This window comes from Trypanosoma melophagium (genome assembly GCF_022059095.1).
Source record: "Trypanosoma melophagium isolate St. Kilda chromosome Unknown ctg37segment0, whole genome shotgun sequence".
Lineage (NCBI taxonomy): Eukaryota > Euglenozoa > Kinetoplastea > Trypanosomatida > Trypanosomatidae > Trypanosoma > Trypanosoma melophagium.
In genome coordinates, this window is record NW_027125174.1 from 95,022 (window position 1) to 115,431 (window position 20,410).

Sequence of the window (20,410 nt, forward strand, 5' to 3'; positions counted from 1 at the left end):
TCCTTAAAGGGAAAAAAAAAGAAACTCATATGAAGTTGTATGTATCGGGGAGGAGTGCGAAAGTTAAATGGAGTGGTATTGCGCCACAATATCCGCAACATTTATTATTCTCACTATTTTTGATACTACATCTTCTGTAAGTGGTAGTGATAGCCTTTGCATCTTTAATATGGATAGACACTTCCTGAATCAAAAATTCTCAGCTTATGCAAATCCCATTTGTACTATGTCTCATTCTTTCTTTTTTTCATTTTTTGATCGGTTTACTTATTTTCTCTTTGTGAAAAGTGGAAGGGGGAATTCAATGCACTTGTTACCATAATTATTTATTCGTTTGAAAGCATCACTCCATCGAATGTCTTTTTTTTTTTTTTACTCGCTCTCCATTGAAAGGTAAAAATCCAATTCCTCTTCTGATGCATTAAATGCCAAGAAATGAAGCAGAGAAGCAGCATCGATTGAGGACTCTCTTGCCATAACCTTCACAGAGGCAAGAGAAGAAATATCTGCAGTGCTTTTCGATAAGGGAACTGTTACTTCTGTGTTTACATCAATTTCGTTACAAAAAAGCTCTGCGAAACAAATAGCTCGTAGAATACCAGAAGGGGATAATGATGTATAGATGTCTTGACCACTACATAAACTACTCACATACTTCAAGAAGCACATCATTGATGAGGAAGGTCCTCGCGCTCCAAGACAACAACGTTGAGCAGCCATTTGCGGTGATATTTGTTGGGTCCTCGAAATTAAAAATATTTCAATTAGCATATTGACAAGTTTTTCTAATACCACTGACGATCCTGCAGAAAAATGATAATAATAGTTCTCTTCACCAATTTTAGAATTTTTCTTCTTTGAAAGATATGATGCCAAAAGAAGTTCAAACCACGACTCGTGTGGTTTAGACCGTGGATATGATCCGTCTGCTTCTGCCCAAGGTGAGAAACAATACCCCAAAGCAGTATGTACTGCTTTTAACCATATATCATCACGTTGCATACGCGATGCATTATTAGTAACATTCAATATATTTTCGTCAGCAAATAAAATCATTCTTAATATTTGGCTTCTCTCATCTTGTGCATTACTTCTTGAAAATTCAGGCAATAGTGATGGTGTAAGTGTGAATCCGTACCACAAAAGTAATTCCATATCTGTGTAAGAACCATAGTGAAGAAAGATTTGCTCACCACTTGTAATAGGAAGTAGTGTCTCAAAAACATATGCTTGTTGCTTTTCACTAAACTTCATTGTAGCATTACTTGTTAGTGCATAATTAAAGTAGTCTACCCAGGGCATAAGAGCCCAGACTTCAGGATCATATGCAAACCCCCTACTCATCAAAGTATTATAGGCCCAAAGAAACTCTTCAAGTTTTGCTGGAATTCGCAGTATCGAGCCATTATCAGCCTTAAATGACAAAGCATTTAAAACAGAAATTACTGATTGACAAATTTGAAACTCTGATTTTACCCTTTCCTGTTCTAATATGACTTTCTTGCGAAGCTGTTCAAATAAAAGGAAAGGACGAAGATACGAATCTGTCGCAACAGATTCACCTGGTTTCACAATAATACCTGCTTCACTGCACTTTGCTTCATTAACATCAGGAAAAAGTTCAAGGAGGTTATCATACTTTGATGGAAGTGATAATAGCCACGTTTTCATCCATTTGTGACTACATAATGAATGAGTATTTTCATCTTTATTCATAATACTAACAGTATCATTGGTTCCTTGAAAGGAAGAACCGGCAAAACGATTTTGTTCGGCTGCCGCAAGAAGAAGAAAACAAATAATTGCATTTGTCGGAGATAAATTCCTTTCCAATTCTTGTTCTAATTTTGCCAAAATAGTAGTAGAAATTTTATTGGTCCCACCTTTTTGCGTATCTCCCAACTCAAATTGTCGATACTGATATTCACGGGAAGCCAAATAACGACGAGCCCTACCAGCAGTAATCATACACCTTCGCGGGATTTTTGCAAGGAGTGTACCAGGCGGTAATGACTCTGTCGTCACTACTCCGTGACCGCCGCCCATAGAAAGAATAGGAAATACCTGTATCGCAGGATGAAAAAAAGCTCCCTCTTCCTTAAGCAAATGCTGAAGAATAACTGGTGTCTGCATTGGAAAAATAAAAAGGCCTAAGACGCCCTTAATTCCACCTCCCTACACACACCTTACTACAGCATTGGTGTGTATATATTGTGTTTGTTTGTTGTTTCCAGAAGCAACAGGAGTAATAGAAGAAAAATAAAATAATTACAAGAATTACGCACTTATCTCCAAGAGGAAAGGGGTAAAAAATAATAATAATAATAAGAACAACAATAAGAACAATAATAAAACTAATTCAAATACAAAGAAAGATTTTTTTTTACCTTTCATAGTTTAACTCTGTACCACTCCTGCTTTGCCAGACGAAATCCTCGGTCGTAAACACAAAAACAGCACTGTCCCAAGATCTTCTAGTCAATAAGAGCCTCTCCGCCAACGTTTACATAACGTCAGTATCAGCATTACTAATACGGTTTCATTCATTTTTTCGGTTTTTGCACCATAGGAGTCTTGCTCTTGCACATGACAACTAGCAGAACAATAAGTCCTCCTGTAAGACAGCTTCTGAATGGAAAGAAAATCATATTTCTGCTCATTATAATAAAAAAATGAGATTATAAAGAGACGGAACAACCATATAATGATGGTATTTTCTCTTTTATATTAAAGGAATCTGACATACTACTCGATGGAAGTAATAATCATGCATTTTTATGAGTTTTAAACATGTGTGAAAGTCACAAGAAAGGATTACCACAACATATTCCACTGGTCGTTCTCTCTCTTTCTCTCTCTATTGTAGACCTGCGACATCATCCGGTGAGCATTTTTTTTTTTTTCTTGTTGTTGTTGAAGAGAGTCGGTCTGATAGACACTACAATGCAATAAGAATACACAACTATCAGCAATCCCCATGTATATCTCGAACCACTTGCCAATAGTAAGCATGTAATCCAAATGAGAATAAGGCGCCGTATAACCTACAACAAGCACAGTAATTGAGCGTCAGCTCTGCACCATCCAAGTTTCTCTACGTCACCAAATAATCTTAAAGGTATCGATAACAGAGTTCTTCTACCTAATTGAGGTGAATCAGTAGAAATAAGAGTTTCTACACCTTGTCTTAAAAGCAGCCATCCATTGTTTTCTATACAAAGTGCCAATAAAGAAGAGTATGTACAAACTATAATGGTTTTATACTAGTCTTTCCTTAAGAACACCTCACTAAGTATACGTTTATTAGTTAGTTGAGGGAGAAAAATAAACAACAAATAACGCAAAGAAATATACAGTGAGACTTTGACAATATTGACAGAATCAAACACATAAACAGTTTCAATTATTCAACAAGCCTCTCTCAAAGAAGGTAACAAGCACCATTTTTATTATTATTATTAATGACAGCTTATTACCATTATAATTATTTCTTTGGTATTTGCTGACCTCGCCTCGTTTACAACGCACCACCTACACTGCTTAACAGCTGCATCTGTTCATTCGTCAAAAATGTCCTTTGTGTACCATGCATTGTAATTTCGTAGAGTGTAGAGTGACTCGTTGTAGCAGTTCCATTAGCCTTCTGGGCAAAAGACCGTTTAACTGGTTTCTCATCAGTACTTTTTACCACCAACGAAAAAGTATTACCCCGCGATGTCAAAAGAATAGGGGATGGTAGAGACACTACAAAAGACTCATCGCCATTAACATCATCACCACCAGATAATTTGGTAAAAGTGTGACTAGCTAGAGTATAACTATTAGTAGTAGTAGTAGTAGTAGTAGTAGTAGTAATAGTAGTACCACTCTTCGTTTTGTTATTCATATCATCACAGCACACCACCAAGGATAAAGTCGATGGCATTGAAGCATCCTTGCCACATCGACGAGTGAACACCAATGATGTCAATAAAGTCGTAAAAGAAAAACCTTCTGCGCCTTGACGAGGTCGCAGCTGCAACTCTTCTCCTGCCTTCAGTGTAAGAAAAAAAGGTGTTGTAACGTATGGCATTATATCTACTAAAGTAAGAACAAAAAAATTCAAATAAAAAAACGTTAGCGAAAGTTGATTCCAAAAAAAAAAAACTACCTAGCACATCTATTCAAAACATTTCTGAACAGATTTACAGACTATAGATCTTTAAAGGCAATTCATATTCTCAGGATTCTCCAAAAAACAACCAATTAATAATGATCACTAAAGATACACAACTAGAACAAAAACCTTCACTACACCGTCGCCACACCAAAACAAAAAGTCACAATACATTTACTCTCAATACAAGTACGGCAAATTAAAGCACACCACATGTGACAGGGTAAATCGAGTATTCAAGCACTCCATATCAATGGAAAGCAAAACAAAATAAGATACAAGTACATATATGGCAACAACAAAAACACAAAAAATGTATATACCCCATTCCATCTTAGAAGGGATGCTCCAGAGAAATCTCATAACTACAGCTAGAGTTTTGTTAACATATAGTCGCACGAATCCATACCACACTCAGTAACACAAAGACCACATAACAACAGTATCACTATTCATTTGAATAGAGTTTAAATGAATAGTGTGCACTCCATCTGCAGCATGAATAACAATACCGCAGATATGGATACGTCATCAGGGCTCTTAATATTCAGTATAAGGATTCCTATAGTATACAACAAACCCAGTGAATTCATATTCATCATCCATGCCATTCCAGTATTCGTGTAGAGATCTTCATGTACATAGCTTTACAATACATGGTATGAATACCGTCATGATCAACTCAGAGAAACAAAAACAAGCAAAAGGACAACTTTTAACAAGTCAAAGAATCCCTTAGGGTAATGATGTATTCATGAGAACCATATCACAATTTCAATAAGTATCACTACTGAGAGAATAAATATTCACAATGGGAAAGAGAGAAAGAACCACTAAAAGCACGGCGTGGCACTTTAATAGTATAAACTCTGCCATTCCCTTCCAGTTACCCTAGCAAAGTTTAATGAACTCTTGTGACTTCAGCTGCTGCTCAATTCTTCTTCTTCTCATTGACTCTCAACTAATAAAATGCCACACCACATACATAATAAATAAATAAATAAATAAATAAATAAATAAATAAATAAATAAATAGAGAGAAACTGAGAGTGAGGACAACAAACCTGGTAATAAACTGCAACACATCTTTGGAGTAACCTATCGAAGGGAAAATTTGTTATTTCATGGTTAGAGTACGAACAGTTCGATGAAAAGCTACCAGTATGACTGTTGTATTTTCTAGTAAACGCATATGAAGTATACTCTACTCAACGATATGTTTAGGGTATTATTTTGTTCATAACCATGTAGACGTTTAATATCTACATAAATTAATAATATATTTATTATTACTAAAATTGTTTCGAGCATACACCCTGATATCCAACCCAGTTACTAAAGTTTGAACGCAGTTGATTTCAGGGTTTGTTTGTTGTAGATAATAGTAGATACTATTTGCCTTTTGCAAGCTAAATGAGCACCGTCATGAGAAGGTTCAGTCTAAGAGCTTTTGAAGCGTTACAGAACATTAAAAACTTTTGCATGAAAAGGCGTCAAGAAAAAAAAAACATCGTTTTTCTTCTTATCGGTTATATTTCCTCTTTTCACCTTCTGAGGATGGTGATAAAGAACCCTAAAGTTGTCAAACTTGCAAAAAAAAAAAAAACAAAATAGAAGCGGTACAGTAAATATAATATTTCCCGTATTAAGTGCTAATTGAAAATAACATCTACGTCATATTTCAGTACTAGTTGTACATATTAAGCAATGTAGATTCTTATTTTAGTCCAGTACGTCATTCTTGAGTTGTGGTTTCTACTTTCACCGAAACGCATCTCTTATGTCAACCAAGTAATTCTGCGGAACCCCGAAAAAATCAAAGACATTAATCCCCCGCACATCCGATCGCTATGCGAAAAAAAAAGGAGCAAAAACAAACCGCCAAAAGATAACCAGATAGAAATTCTTTATCTCGGGTACCGCGTCCCAAAATCTCCAACCTCTGCTCTCAGCGTTCCCCTCCGGCGCCCCCGAGCCGGGACCCACAGAAAAGAAAACCCGCACCCAACCACGGAGGCCCGCACACCGACAAACGGGAAACAAAGAAACCGCGCCAGCCTGTCGGCCCGGAGGGGGCCCCCTTCGGAACCAGGCCCGGCCGCGGTTCTCCCCGCCGCGGGGGTGGGAAAAAGGGTGGCGGAGCCCCCTTTCCGCTTGGCCCTGCCGGGGCGAAGGTTTTTGAAGGGGGCCGGTTGGTTTTGGGACTTTTTAGTTGGGATGGTTTGGGGTGTCGGCGTCGGTTCCTCCGGGCGGTCGCGCGGAAGGGGGAAGACCGATGAACCCCAGAGAACGAGGAAGGAAAAATGACGAGCAAAGGGCGGTTGAGGACCGCTTCCTTTTTCTTCTTTCTTATTGGATGATTGATTTTTGGAACCTGCCCTCGCCAGAAAGAACGGATTCGTGTTTTATAACAGAGTTTTCTTTTGTTTTGCAGTTGATGCTGTTCTTTTCGAGGGAGAAAATTGTTGTTCTCGCAAAGATGGTGACTGCTGGATTCTGCAAACCCATAAGGATACAACAAGAAAGAAAAATAAAGAAGAAGAACGATGGGGGGCAGAGAATCTTATTTTCTTAATATTTCAACTGGTTCTTCGTTTTATTTGTTATTTCTTCTAGTGATTCATATCCGAGACCTATAGAATAAAGTACTCTTTGCGGGATTTTTTTTTTGACTGTGTAATTAATCTTTTTCTCCCAACAATCTTCTCTCTTTTTTCATCCCTTTTTTTCTTCCTGTTACACAGTTTCAAGATGCACATTAAAAACATCTTCATCTCGGGTTTTCGTTCCTACAGAGAGCAATCCTTTCAAACAGAACTTTCTCCCAAAAACAATGTTATTGTGGGAAAAAATGGTTCAGGTAAGTCTAATTTCTTTGCTGCGGTTCAGTTCGTTTTAAGTGAAAAGTATAGTGTATTAACAGCTGCAGAACGCAAAGAATTATTTCATGTTGGTTCTGGAAGACCTGCTTTGTCTATTTTTGTTGAGATCATCTTTGATAATTCTGATGGACGTCTTGTAATTCCTGGTCGTACAGAGGAGAAAGAAGTTCGAATACGACGTACAGTAGGACTCAAACAAGATGAATTCCGCGTAAATGACCGTAGATTTACTGCTACAGAGGTAAAACAACTACTGGAAAGCGCTGGATTTTCTTCTAGTAATCCATATTATATTGTGGAACAAGGTAAAATTGTTGCCTTGGCAAATATGACAGATGAAGAAAGATGCCATCTTATTAAAGAGGTTGCAGGTACAGGAGTCTACGAAGCAAGACGTAAGGAAAGTGAAGAAATTCTTGAAGAAACTTCAGTAAAGTATAAAAAGATTGAAGAGTCCATAAAAGAATTACAAGAACGACTTTCTGAACTGGAGACTGAAAGTGCGGAATTAAAATCTTTTCAGGAAGTAGAGAAAGAAAGGAAGTGTATTGAATACTGTATATTCGCGTTGGAATTATCAAATGCGAAGGAGTGTTTACTCAAATTGGATGATAAAAGAAATGAATTTCTTTCTACATTAAGCAAAAACAGAGATGCTGATATCAATATAAAGAATGGCATCGAGTCAGCAGAAGCTCATATACGTAATTGTGCAAAGCGTATTGCGCAATTAGAAGAAGAGATGAGATTACTTGAGAATGAAGTAGCATTATTAAATAGCAAAAAAGCTATTGCTCAATTGGATGCTGCTGATGCTACTAATGCTATGAGTCGAAATGAAAAAGAAAGAGTTTCTCTTCAAAAAGAAGAGAAACAACTAGAAAAAAGCATTTTAAAAATAAAAAATGACTTGGATATAAAACAAGGTAAGTTAACATCACAACAGAAAAATATGGAGAAGAAGAATGAAGAACTGGCTGTATTAGAGGCTAAACTTGAAAGCCTTTTGGCTAAACGTGGAAGAAGAAAACTTTTTAAAAATAAAAGTGAACGTGACAAATGGCTTTCAAGTGAAATTGAACGTAACAGAAATATCATAGATGCCCATAAAAAAGAAGTTTTACGTCTAAAGAATAACATAGATGATGTGGGTAAACAGATTCGTGATGAGGAAAGGCAACAGAAGGAACGAGAAGAGATAACAAAGAGAATGGAATCTAAAATGGCAGATCATGAAACTCGAAGAGTAAAAGCGATAAATTTACGAAATACACTTAATATTGAAAGAAGAAATCTTTGGCAAAAAGTAAATGAACAAGAGAGTATAGTTCAGAGAATTCAAGATGATTATAATCATTCAAGACATCAACTTGAACGTGCTATAAGACATGATATTCGTCAAGGATTGCAATCCGTAAAAGAAGTTTTAAATGAGATTGGTGATGAAAGGCTTCGTAAAGCTGTTCATGGTCAATTAATTGAACTTATTGACGTTTCTAAAGGATATGAAGTTGCTGCTGAAGTAACTGCAGGTAATGCTTTATTTAATATCGTTGTTGATTCTTTTGAAGTGAGTGCTATACTTCTTGAGCAAATTAATATTCGAAAAAAACCTGGACGTATTTCTTTCTTCCCTTTGGATACATGTAAAAGTGTGCCAATGCGATTTGACTCAAAAGATGGATGTACTTCTCTTATGGATCATATTTCATGTAATGAAAAGTTTCAGGGAATAGTTGCAGAAGTTTTTGGAAGGACTGCTGTTGTTTCTTCTATTGAAGATGGAGCTAAAGCTGTTAAACAGTATAACTGTGATACTGTAACATTGGAAGGTGATCAACTTGGTCGTAAAGGAGGTATAACAGGTGGTTATTTGGAAACTCGAAATATGAAATTATCCGCTTTTAGGAATGAAAAAATACTTTCTTCAAAGCAAGTGAAGGAAAAAGAAATTCTTGAAAAACTTTGTCAGGAAGTTGCTGTTATTGAACAAAAGATTACTGATGTTATAAATGAAATGGAATCTTTAAAAGGAGAATTTTCTGTGGCAGAGAATGAAGCTGATGCTGACCTTCGAGATGTTCGTCTACATAACGAAAGAAAAGCAAGACTTGAAAAACAAAAGGATCAGTTAATTGGTGCACAGAAAGGATTAGAAAAGAATATATTGGATGCTGAAAATGCTTTATCTGTTCTACAAGAAGAGATCAAAGATGAATTTGTATCTAAATGGGGAGAAGAAGAAGAAACTCAACTAGAGTTACTTATGAATGAAGTTGATAAGGGCCGTCGGGATGTTTCATCATTACAGTTACAAAATGTTCAGTTGTCTACGGAAGTTGGTTTATTAGAGGATACTCTTCAAAACGTAACTCGTCGAATGAATATTGTACATGATCGTGCACGTGAACTTGGTTGGGTTAAAACCAACAATCAGACCTTAGCAAAAGAACAGGTAAATGTTGATGAAGAGTTTTCTCTTGTTTTTAACAGACTGGATGCTGTAAAACGTCTAATAGAGGAGGTAACCAAAGATAAAGCTGATACTGAAGTAAAGCTTGAAAACTTAAAAACTAAACGGCTTGCAACTTCCAGATCTATACAGGAACGAAGGGATGATGATGAAAGGTCCCAAGTTCAACGAACCCTTCTTGTACAAAGGCGTGATGATGCTATTGAAAAAATTCGAAAATTAGGTGTGGTTCCTAAGGATGCAGAGAGTTATGCTGGACAGTCCTTGGGTATGTTAATGCATCGTCTTAAAGAAAATAATGAAAAGATGAAAAAATATGCACACGTAAATCGAAAAGCTGTTGATCAATATTCTTCTTTACTGGAGACTAAAAATGAGTTGGTTTCACAAGGAGAAAATCTACAGAATGAACTTAAAAGTATTCATGATTTAATGGATCATCTTGATAAAAAGAAGGATGAAGCTGTTGAACGTACTTACAAGCAAATTCAATATCAATTTGAAGAGGTATTTAAAGAACTTGTTGCTACAGAGAATTGTCATGGAGAATTACAACTTGTTCGATCATCTCTTAAGAAACAAGCAGGTGAAGATCCTTATATTGCCGCCCGAATTCGAGTCTCTTTTGGTCTTGGAACAGCTATAACAGATCTTGCTCAATTAAGTGGAGGACAAAAGTCACTTGTTGCATTAGCCCTTATATTTGCTATACAACGTTGTGATCCTGCACCATTTTATCTATTTGATGAAATTGATGCTGCTCTGGATGCAGAATATCGATCATCTGTAGCAAAACTTCTTCGTAAGGAATCTGAAAACTCTCAGTTCATTACTGCAACTTTCAAAACTGAGATGATAGAAGCTGCTGATCAGGTTCTTGGTGTATTTTTTCATAACAAGGTAAGTAGGATTCAGGTTATCTCACTTGAAGAGGGCGTGAAGCTGTTGAAGCAAGCAGCTCTTGAAGAAAGAAAACGAGCACGTGATTCAGAAGAGTGATATAATAACGGATCTTTTTTTGTTCTCTTTTTCTTTACCGTTTTCTTTTTTGTTTTTTTTTTGACCTTTTTTTTTTACATTGCGGGTAGGGGTGGGGGTGAACAGAATTTAAACTTACCATAGATCAGAGTCTAACTTGAGCATAGAGCAGAATCTAATTAACAAGAGTCAGTACGCTTGGTGGGAAATCAAAAAGGAAAAAAAGAAAATACGTCACAGTTACCCTTTCTTGAGTTTTTTTTTTCTTTTTTTTTTGTATAATTATCTAATTATAGTGGTAGGTACTCTCCTATTTTTGCTTTCCTTTGGTAATTCTAAATGTTGCTCCTTTACTTGGGCTTTTTTTTGTTTCCTTTTCTATACTGTATTTACATTGGTTGTTAGTTTCCTATTTTAATGAAATGAGCACATTCAAGGAAGGAGGTCAAGTTATTTTTCGTCACCCAGAACATTCGTGGGTATTGGGAGTTATTGAAAAAGTTACGAAGGAGTGAATAGTCTGTGTTACAAAAGATGATATAAGAAAGGATACAACTCCGAATGAATCTGTCACTGTATAAAAAAGGAAGATGTTGAGATATTTTTGGTGGAGTTTTTAATGAATCTCCTAATGACTTACTTCCTTTAACTGTTCTTCATGAAGCAGTTTTACTACTATGCATTTACATACGTTACATGTCGGATCTTGTTTATACAAATATTGAAGCTATGGTGGTCGCTTTGGATCCTTTTTCATATTCTATTCCACGTTACCAAGACACAGAGATGAAGAAATATTTGAGTGCAGGACGTAGCTTAAATGCAACATCGTTGCCTCCAAATTTGGTTCCACACTCATGGACTCAGGCACATATAACTTATTATGAAATGGTGGATAGTGTAAGTAATCAAAGTATTACCGTTTCAGGAGAATCAGGAGCAGGTAAAACTGAAGCAACTAAAATAGTATTAAAATATTTAGGTATTGTTTCATCACTTTCTAATAGTGGTGAAAATCGAAAAACTGCCTTAAATATTGGTGAAAAATTGGTTGCTTGTTCACCTACTCTTGAATGCTTTGGTAATGCTAAAACTGTACGAAATGATAATATTTCTCGATTTGGAAAGTTTATGAAGGTAAAGTTTAACTCTAAACATCTTGTCGTTGGTGCTGAAACTATTAATTACCTTTTAGAGAAAAGTCGTGTCATATTTGCTGCAAAGGGGGAACTTTTATATCATTCATTTTATCTTTTAGCTCGATCAAAAGAGAGTATGGGACGTATCCTTAATCATGAGGGAGGAGCTCAATATACATCACTTTCTTCTGGAGGTACAATAAGTAATAGTGAGTACAATACAGAAAGTGATTTTAATTATGTTTGTCAAGCTATGGAAAAAGTAGGAATGACTCATAAAGAGGTAACATCAGTTTGGCGTGTTACTGCAGCTGTTATGACATTACTTAATGTTCGATTCCTTCCAGAAGAAGAAGGTTGTTCTATCGATTCCAAAACTATGAATTATATCAAAAAAGCAGTTGGATTACTTGAAATTGATGAAGAAGGATTAATTCATAAATTTTTAACAAGTACTAGAGCTCTTCCTAATAATCAATTTGCCTTTAAGAGAAATGATGTGGTTTCGGCTGTTGATATTCGTGATGCTATGTGTAAACATTTGTATCAAGGTGTTTTTTCATGGCTTATAGAACGATGTAATGGTTTATGTGATGTTGAAAGTGATGGAAATTGGATCGGACTCTTAGATATATTTGGGTTTGAAGATTTTAAAGTGAATTCATTTGAACAGTTATGTATAAACTTGACAAATGAACGCCTTCAGTATCATTATAACTTAAATGTTTTTAAACGTGATATGGAAGAATGCAAAAAAGAAGGTATTGCTGTTACCGATATTAAATTTTCAGATAATACAGAATGTTTAAAAATGCTTACTGCACAAGGAGGTATTTTACCTCTTCTTGATGAATGTTGTTGGTTAGGAGGAGGAACAGATCTTGGTTTCTTGTCAAAGGTATTTGATACGCATGAAACTAATCCATTTTTTTTTTTATAAGGATTGTGTATCTCGTGATACTTTTTGTGTACGCCATTATGCTGCAGACGTTAGTTATAATGTAGTAGGATGGATAGAGAAAAATCGAGATACTTTAAAAGATTCTATAAAAAGTTTGGTACGAGCGAGTAATGATAATGTGATTTCTCATTGCCTTCCTGCACCTATTCCATTATCTGAAAAAAAGGAGGGGGGAAAGAATTTACGGTTAGTGAATTTTTTCGTAACCAATTGACAACACCTATGGATCTTATTGGTAGTACAAATCCTCATTGGATTCGTTGTATTAAACCTCATCCTGTAAAAAAACCAAGAATGTTTCATGGTAGAGAAACTATGAATCAATTAGAATCTAGTGTAGTTCTTGGTACTGTAAAAATACGAAAAGCTGGTTATCCGGTACGTCTTCCAAGAGATATCTTCTGTCATCGATATCGATTGTGTAGTTCTTTGCAAGAAGGAAATGAGAAGGAACTTGTAGAAGATATAATTAAAAGAGCTCAGTTAGAAGTAGCAGCTCAGGTTCAATTAGGTTCTACTAAAGTATTCCTTAAATCTGAAGCTCATGATATACTTGAAAAGTTAAGGAGTCAATATTTATTACAAACCTCGATGAGTTTACAACGAATTTGCCGTGGATACTTGGCACGACATAAACTTTTCTGAGCTCACCTTTTACTTCATAAGGCTAAGCATCTTCGAAAGAAATTGGAAAAGGCACTTGAAGGGATATGGGACAGGGAAAAACAATTCCGAGATTCTTGCAAGAATGAAGAAGATGAAATGTGGTGCACCCTTATGCAGTTGGAAAACGAAAAAAGAAGTGTTCAGATGGCAATAGAGGCTGAGAAAAAGGAACGTATTCGTCGAGAGGAAGAGAAACGTAGACGTGAAGAAAAAGACGAAGAACGACGTATGGAGGAACTCAAACGTTTAGAAGAACTTCTTAATAAAGCAGCTGTTTGTATTCAACGTCATGTAAGAGGTGAACTTGTGCGAGTGAAATTATATCGAAAAATTTTAGAGGAGCGACGTGCAGCTTTAGAATACGAACGTGAACTCGCATGTGAAAAAGAACGTACAATGATGAAGAATATGGACACTGAACGTGTTTTGGATGAAAAATCATGGATAGAATGGTTGAATTCTGTGGACCACCTTAAACGGGAAAAGCAGCAAGATGAACAGCGATCAATGGAAAAGTTTTTACAAAAGGGACGTATTTTAATACGTGAATTATTACGTAAAGACAAACTTTGTTTACATATTGAAGTGGAAGAAAATGATCAACGTATTGTATTAATGGCACGTCGCAATTCTATTACTAGAGATATGAAGAAGGTAGGAGGAGCACATGAACGACAACGTGTATATCAATTACATTCTAAACGTGCGGAATCTTATCAACCAAAGCAATCAGAAGTTCAAAGTCTAGCAGAAAGAAGTGCTGCACCTGATGCACGTATTAAAGATTTACTGGTGGAGTATGCACTTTTACGTGCACGTCAGTACGAGGAAAAAACTGAAAAAAAACGCATAATGTCCACAAACAATAATTCTTTTTCCAAGGTTGATACGGAGGATTACATTTTTAACCAGGTCGGGAAGAAATGGTTACGAGAACAGGAATGGGTGGAATATGGGGTCGTATCCCCTAGCGTCGAACATAGTTTAAGACCTTCTGTAGTGTCAAATCGTGGCTTTAATGATCTTGATCTTAATAATAATAATAATAATAATAATAATAATAATAATAATAATAATAATAATAATAATAATAATAATAATAATAATAATAATAATAATAAACTTAATGTCCTCATCGAACTGTTGAAGCGTCATTGAAGTCTATTTTACCAGTTATACAGTCTCCTTCCCAATTTACACAAGCGACAATAATTGAGAGTAGGAATCGAACCGGTGTAGAACCTTCATGAGCAGTAGATGAATCAGAAGTAAAAAAGAAGAAAAAATCCTTTGATTGGGATAGTGTTTTTGGATCTTAGTGTTATTTGTTTTTTTTTCACATTTTCTTATCGTGGGTTATTTTATTCGCCTTTCTTATTTAGTTTTATTTTATTATTCTTGACAACCAAAGAAACAAAATTTAGTTCTGTATGATGAATTTCTATTTTATCGAACAAATATTGTAATATATTATTATCATTAGTAGTAGTAGTAGTATCATTATTATTAGTACCATTATACTTTGCTTCTGCTCTTCATTACCTTAACAAGTCTCTTTACAATGAAACCATAAAGTGTTCATATTCCATTGTATTTTTATTTTTCTTTTCTCCTCTGATTTATTTTATTTTTTCTTTCTTTTCTTTCTTTTTTCTTCTTCGTGATCCGTGTTTTTTTTTTTTTTTTTTTTGTACGTGTTAGCTTTTTTTTTCGCTTGTATTGTCTACGTGGAGAATTCTGTTGAGACATAGTGACGGCCATGATGGAAAGTTATCCTCTCTTCGTGGTACCATGCAGACGCGGTGGAGTACCTCGTCTTACACCCGATCAAACAAGAGATATTCTTAAAAAAGAAGAAAGAGTGATAAGTTTATCTATCTTCGATGCATACGAATATGTTAATATTTGGAAGAAATCTCAGAAGGGATTTGCAGAGTTCTGTGGCCTGAGTGAGTTCACAACTGTACTAACTGTTCGAAGTCCTCATGTGGGAATGCACGCCAGTGCACCAGCTACTGATTCTACTTTGTGTGGAAATCATGAAAAGGGTCGAATTTGTTTTAGCAGTGAAAAATGGAAAGAAGTGGTTTTGGCTGTTCAACCTTCAATAGCTATTACTCTTTATGATGCTGTTTCATTGCATGAACACCAAACAAAACGAAGGAGAACAGCAGAAGGACGTTCTATTCATTGGTCATCATCTTGTGCTGATTCTATCCAAAATCAGAGTGATTGTAAGTTAATGAAGCCGTTGTGTGCTTCTGATAATAATACTAAGTACGTTTTTACAGAGGAACTTTGTCAAAATGAAACCTTACAGCAATACTATTCCTATTTAAGTGAAATTGGTACTAAAAAGGTAGTAATGAGCACTGCAGTATCACTTTCTGCTATTATTATATGCTTAAAGACTGGAGTGTCATTCATTGAGTCTGCATTGCCATGGATACTGGCAGAGAAAGGAATAGGTTTGGTTTTTGATATGAATCCAGTTTCGGGAAAAATTCCACCTCGTTATGAAACACAAATTGATTTGAATGATTACTCTTTTGCAGTGGATATTCAACCATTGTCTTTAGACTGTGATTGTTACACATGTTCACGACATACTCGGGCGTACATTCATCATCTTATCACTGTTCAGGAGATGAATAGTGTGACACTTCTCACAATACATAATTTAACGCGTTTGGTACAATTGGTTGGGATTTACCGAAACTCCAGTGCTGAAGATCGTGAGTTGCTTTTAAATTGGGTCTTCGCTCAGCTGTGAGATTTATTTTAAGTGTTGTTGTTTCATATGTGTTGTTTTTTCGTCTGTAAAAAAAAAAAAAACAAAAACAGAAAAAAAAGAAACCAATGTCATGGCTTCCTTACACATGGGAAAGGGGGCAATTTTTTTTTTTTTTCGCTTAATTCTACAATTCTAGATGTGTGTTTTATTGTAAATCCTTTTTCTATCTTTTCTTTCACTTCTTTCTCATCCTATCATATAGCGGTTTCTTTTCTTTTTTTTTCTTTTTTTTCTATTCTTTCTTTGTCTAATTCTCTTCATGGTAAAGGATGAAAAGGAAGCGACCCATAGAAGAAGGAGAGGAAAGAGAAACTCAAGGTCAATATGCGGCGTATTTGTGCTCGGGAAGTTGGTCTGCTCTAGTACCTCTGTATAGACCGTTAACTGCCGATGTGGTAGAGAGTGATGTTTTTCCAGGCATTGCCTTTTTCTTTTTACCACATTTAATTGGAATGAGAGATGAACGATATATTTTTGCTCTTTCAGAGGGTGAAACCCCATGTGATAGTTTGATTAAACGAAGACCATGGCAACCGTGCAATATGCATGGTCCTTTTCGATGCTCATGTTTTATTTTGGAGCAATTGGTCCGAAATGTTTTTCAGTTGGAACAGGAATTAATGTTGTTGCGTGGACGAATTGAGGTAGTAATGGAAAATGATGATGATAATAAAAAAGATCATCAGGAAGATGTACCTTTTTTAGGGGTAAATACAAAGGAACGTACGGTGTTTCTTTACCTGTGTGGATTCCCATTGCCGCAAAGATGTTATGGTCCTATTGCGTTATATGAGGTAGATAATGCGCTATCGATTAGCAATGCGATTGCTTCAGCTCTTAGAGGGGCACAGTTGATGATAAAACATCCTCCGAAATGTGTACTTTGTGCTGGTGAAACAGATGATACATGCTCTCTTTGTCATTGTGTGGTTTGTAATAATTGTGGTGTTTTGTGTATTTCCTGTGGTAAGAGGACTTGTACGGCTTGTGTTGTTGTGGTGAACAGAGAGGAGTTATCAGCGGAAGATGTTTATTGTTTTTCATGCTATACTCTCTAAATAGATTACATGAAAATATATTACAATAAAAAGAGGAATCAACACAGGAAACTAATTCATTTATGGATTTAATTCTGTGAGTTTCTGTTCATTCTCTTTTTTTTTTTCGCCTTTTCTTCCAATTCCAGTGTATAATTCTGTTTAATTAATTCATTTGTTTTTGGATATGGAAACAAAACCAAAATTGGCATTTATATATTTACTACAACGGGACTCTGACTCTATCTGCTTCTATATGGGACGATGTCGGGTTTTTTTTTATCTATTTTACTATATTTTTTCCTTTTCTCTTTTTCTCTTTCTTTTCTTTCTTTTTGCTGGTTCGCGAACAGGAGGTTCTACGAGCAAGATTGACGTCATAAAGGAAATAATCAGCATAAAACAACAAGGATACCAATCACAAGAAAACACAGCTAAATACCACTAGAATCAACAAATAAATAAGAAACAAAAAGACATACAAAGGAAAATCCTAGGGACAAAAGATAAAAGCAAGAGGTATCCTTATACTCACCTATTTTCCTGTGTACATAGCCCCATATACCTGTATTTGCCCAATACATGTCCTCTTTGAACGAGGCCGAGGCAACGAATCCAGTACTGGTGGAGAATGTTCGCGTTGGGTCCCCCCACACAACAACGGATCCCACCAAGAACTCCGGAGAAAAAGGTGTTAATTGTCTGAAACTTTACTCACGGCGGTTTATCCCAGATGGTGGATTTCTCTCAGGTGTATTTAATCTCGCCGGTGGAAGTCTCGGCGCGGGTATCCTTGGACTCCCATCCGCCTTCCACGCCTCCGGCATTCTTATGGGAACTTTGTACCTCATCGTCATTTACCTCCTCACGGTACTTTCAATGGATGTACTCGCACGGGCAGCCAAAAAGACCGGAATTCGCAGTTATGAAGCAATGGGACGTAAATTATTTGGACGTGGTGGTGATATATTTACCGCTGTTATCATGTTTGTTAAATGCTTTGGAGCTTGCATTTCCTACGTTATCTCTGTGAGTGATGTTATCCACGCCTTTATTAATGATGATGACGTAACTGGCTATTGGCGTACAAAGAGTTGGAATCGCGTTCTTACAACTATTATCTTCTTATTATTTATGTTACCACTTTCTCTTCCGAAGCGTATCAACACATTGCGCTTTGTTTCACTTTTTGGAGTGGTATTTATTATATATTTTGTGATTGCCGTCACTATACACTGTGCTAAGTACGGTATGTCTGATGGTCTGAGAGATGATCTTTTGTTATTCCGAGGAGGAAATGAGGGAATTCGAGGACTTGGTATTTTTATGTTTGCGTATCTCTGCCAGAGTAATATGTTTGAAGTATGGAATGAGATGCGTCCTGAACAAAGTGTAAGACAAATGACCTATCAAACGGCTCTCAGTATGCTTATCTGTACCATCTTATACTGGTTTACTGGATTCTTTGGTTACGTGGAGTTTGGCTCTGGTGTGTCGTCTTCTATCCTTAAGATGTATCGTCCTTTGCATGAAGTGTTGATGGCTATTGCCTACGTTGGTATCGTTATAAAGCTCTGTGTGGCCTTTTCACTGCACATTCTCCCTTGCCGTGATTCTATCCATCACCTTATTGGGTGGTCGTTGGATACAGTGGCGTGGTGGAAGAATGCCCTTCTTTGTACCGTTGTCTGCTCCATTGCCCTCCTTGCCGGTCTATTTATTCCTGATGTAAATGTCGTCTTTGGACTTCTCGGCTCTTTCAGTGGTGGATTCATCGCCTTTGTCTTCCCAGCCCTCTTCTACATGTACGCTGGTAATTTCAGCCTAAAGGAAGTGGGATCCGCCTTGTACTTCTCAACATACGCACTACTCATAAGTGGTGTGATTGCCATCTGTTTTGGTACCACATCTACGATTTATGGTGTGGCCACGTAAGCACGAGAAACAAAAAAAAAAGAGTATACAATTAAAGAAAAAAAGTATACAACAAGCAAAATCGTTTATTTTACATTTGTTTTCCTATCCCTGTATTTGTGTGTCTCTTATTATTATTTTCAGTACTTTTTTTTTTTGATGTTGTTAACTCCTATTTACACCGTGTTATTGATTTGTTTTTTTTTTTTTTTTTTACCCCGTGTTGTATTTCTTTTTATTGGTGTTTCAGCACTCTTCTCAGCATATGGAAAAATTTTTATCAGCCTCTACTGCTTGGAGGCGCTTGATTCTAAATAGCATATAAAAAACATCTCTTTGAAAACCTTTTTTTTTCCTTTTATGGGAATTCCTAAGTAAAAAAAAAATAATGCAACAATCCTTTTTTATTTTACATATGTATGTATGTTTTAACTGTGTGTGTGTTTTGTTTTGTTTTTTACCTATTTTTCATTGTATTTTTGGTTTACTGAGTGCTATGGGTGAATCTCGGCTGTGTAATTCCCGCATTCAAACCTATTCTCTTCACTAGAGGAGTAAAAAGAGTGTTATAATATAAAAGCCAACGAAAAAAGTCAAAAGGAGATATGTTTTTATTGTTTGTGGCTGTATCTACCTATTTATTTATTTATTTGTGTGAATGTGTACCTATGATTAATTAAAGCCGATGGTAAATAAACGGCTGAAAACGGAAGCGAAAAAAAAAACAATTGGAGGAAGTCGAAGGAGTAATCAAAACGAGAAAAGAAATTGAGTAAAAACACAATTTTATTAGAGCAAGCAAACTCTTTGGTGGTATGTATTCCTTGTTTTTTTTAGCCTTTTTTCATATGTAAAGAACTGAATAAAAAAGAAGAAAAAGAAGAGCCACCGAATGGAACCAGATTAGCCGAAATGTACAGACGAGAGAGTTGGGAATCACTCTCTATGATTGTTGCTCTGATGGTTTTTTTTTATTGGTATTTTTATGTTTGGGGAAATAGATTCCATGGCACTCCATTCCTTTCCTTTCTAAAATGAAACTAATTACAGGTGTGCTTTATTGGTTTTTTTTTTGTAATGAGGCGTTAACAGAAAGCAACAGTATGAAGAGTGGGTTCGATGCAATCGTAGGAGGAGGGAGTAAAAGTTGGTCGTGGGAACTATAGGTAAGGGAAAGGAAAAAGAATATAGAAAAAAAAGGGCTAAGTGTGCATTTGAATAATATTATATATATATATATATATATATATATATATATATAGTTATAATGGGATGATGATGAAATCTAGCTTTACGGCGTTCTTTGGTTTACACGATTTTATTTCTTTACTATGAAACTACTACTTCATGGATTTGATTTGGTATGTCGAGATTTGGACTTGGAAAAGCAAGAAAGGAACGAAACAGACC

The 20,410-nt window shown here is 36.0% G+C and overlaps 9 protein-coding genes across 9 annotated transcripts; 7 read left to right on the forward strand and 2 right to left on the reverse strand.

Annotated features, from left to right (window-relative positions):
• Positions 1–372: 372 nt before the first annotated feature.
• On the reverse strand, positions 373–2,133 carry LSM04_003919 (SET domain; the record flags this gene model as incomplete). The annotated part of the gene is made up of 1 exon (XM_067335814.1): positions 373–2,133. One exon carries the CDS (start codon positions 2,131–2,133, stop codon positions 373–375), a length of 1,761 nt encoding a protein of 586 aa, XP_067188364.1.
• A 1,384-nt stretch (positions 2,134–3,517) lies between these two features.
• On the reverse strand, positions 3,518–4,072 carry LSM04_009531 (uncharacterized protein; the record flags this gene model as incomplete). Its single annotated transcript, XM_067335815.1, has 1 exon — positions 3,518–4,072. One exon carries the CDS (start codon positions 4,070–4,072, stop codon positions 3,518–3,520), a length of 555 nt encoding a protein of 184 aa, XP_067188477.1.
• A 2,835-nt stretch (positions 4,073–6,907) lies between these two features.
• LSM04_005879 (RecF/RecN/SMC) lies at positions 6,908–10,510 on the forward strand (the record flags this gene model as incomplete). The annotated part of the gene is made up of 1 exon (XM_067335816.1): positions 6,908–10,510. The coding sequence occupies one exon, from the start codon at positions 6,908–6,910 to the stop codon at positions 10,508–10,510; it is 3,603 nt and encodes a 1,200-aa protein (XP_067188413.1).
• Positions 10,511–11,275: 765 nt separating this feature from the next.
• Positions 11,276–12,568, forward strand: LSM04_006577 (Myosin head; the record flags this gene model as incomplete). Its single annotated transcript, XM_067335817.1, has 1 exon — positions 11,276–12,568. The coding sequence occupies one exon, from the start codon at positions 11,276–11,278 to the stop codon at positions 12,566–12,568; it is 1,293 nt and encodes a 430-aa protein (XP_067188425.1).
• A 243-nt stretch (positions 12,569–12,811) lies between these two features.
• LSM04_006911 (Myosin head) lies at positions 12,812–13,234 on the forward strand (the record flags this gene model as incomplete). Its single annotated transcript, XM_067335818.1, has 1 exon — positions 12,812–13,234. The coding sequence occupies one exon, from the start codon at positions 12,812–12,814 to the stop codon at positions 13,232–13,234; it is 423 nt and encodes a 140-aa protein (XP_067188428.1).
• A 117-nt stretch (positions 13,235–13,351) lies between these two features.
• LSM04_004063 (IQ motif) lies at positions 13,352–14,574 on the forward strand (the record flags this gene model as incomplete). Its single annotated transcript, XM_067335820.1, has 2 exons — positions 13,352–14,264; positions 14,507–14,574. The coding sequence occupies 2 exons, from the start codon at positions 13,352–13,354 to the stop codon at positions 14,572–14,574; spliced, it is 981 nt and encodes a 326-aa protein (XP_067188366.1).
• A 440-nt stretch (positions 14,575–15,014) lies between these two features.
• Positions 15,015–16,028, forward strand: LSM04_009681 (tRNA-guanine(15) transglycosylase-like; the record flags this gene model as incomplete). Its single annotated transcript, XM_067335821.1, has 1 exon — positions 15,015–16,028. One exon carries the CDS (start codon positions 15,015–15,017, stop codon positions 16,026–16,028), a length of 1,014 nt encoding a protein of 337 aa, XP_067188481.1.
• Positions 16,029–16,318: 290 nt separating this feature from the next.
• Positions 16,319–17,107, forward strand: LSM04_003482 (uncharacterized protein; the record flags this gene model as incomplete). Its single annotated transcript, XM_067335822.1, has 1 exon — positions 16,319–17,107. The coding sequence occupies one exon, from the start codon at positions 16,319–16,321 to the stop codon at positions 17,105–17,107; it is 789 nt and encodes a 262-aa protein (XP_067188358.1).
• A 561-nt stretch (positions 17,108–17,668) lies between these two features.
• Positions 17,669–19,021, forward strand: LSM04_004339 (Amino acid transporter; the record flags this gene model as incomplete). Its single annotated transcript, XM_067335823.1, has 1 exon — positions 17,669–19,021. One exon carries the CDS (start codon positions 17,669–17,671, stop codon positions 19,019–19,021), a length of 1,353 nt encoding a protein of 450 aa, XP_067188370.1.
• Between the last annotated feature and the right edge of the window lie 1,389 nt (positions 19,022–20,410).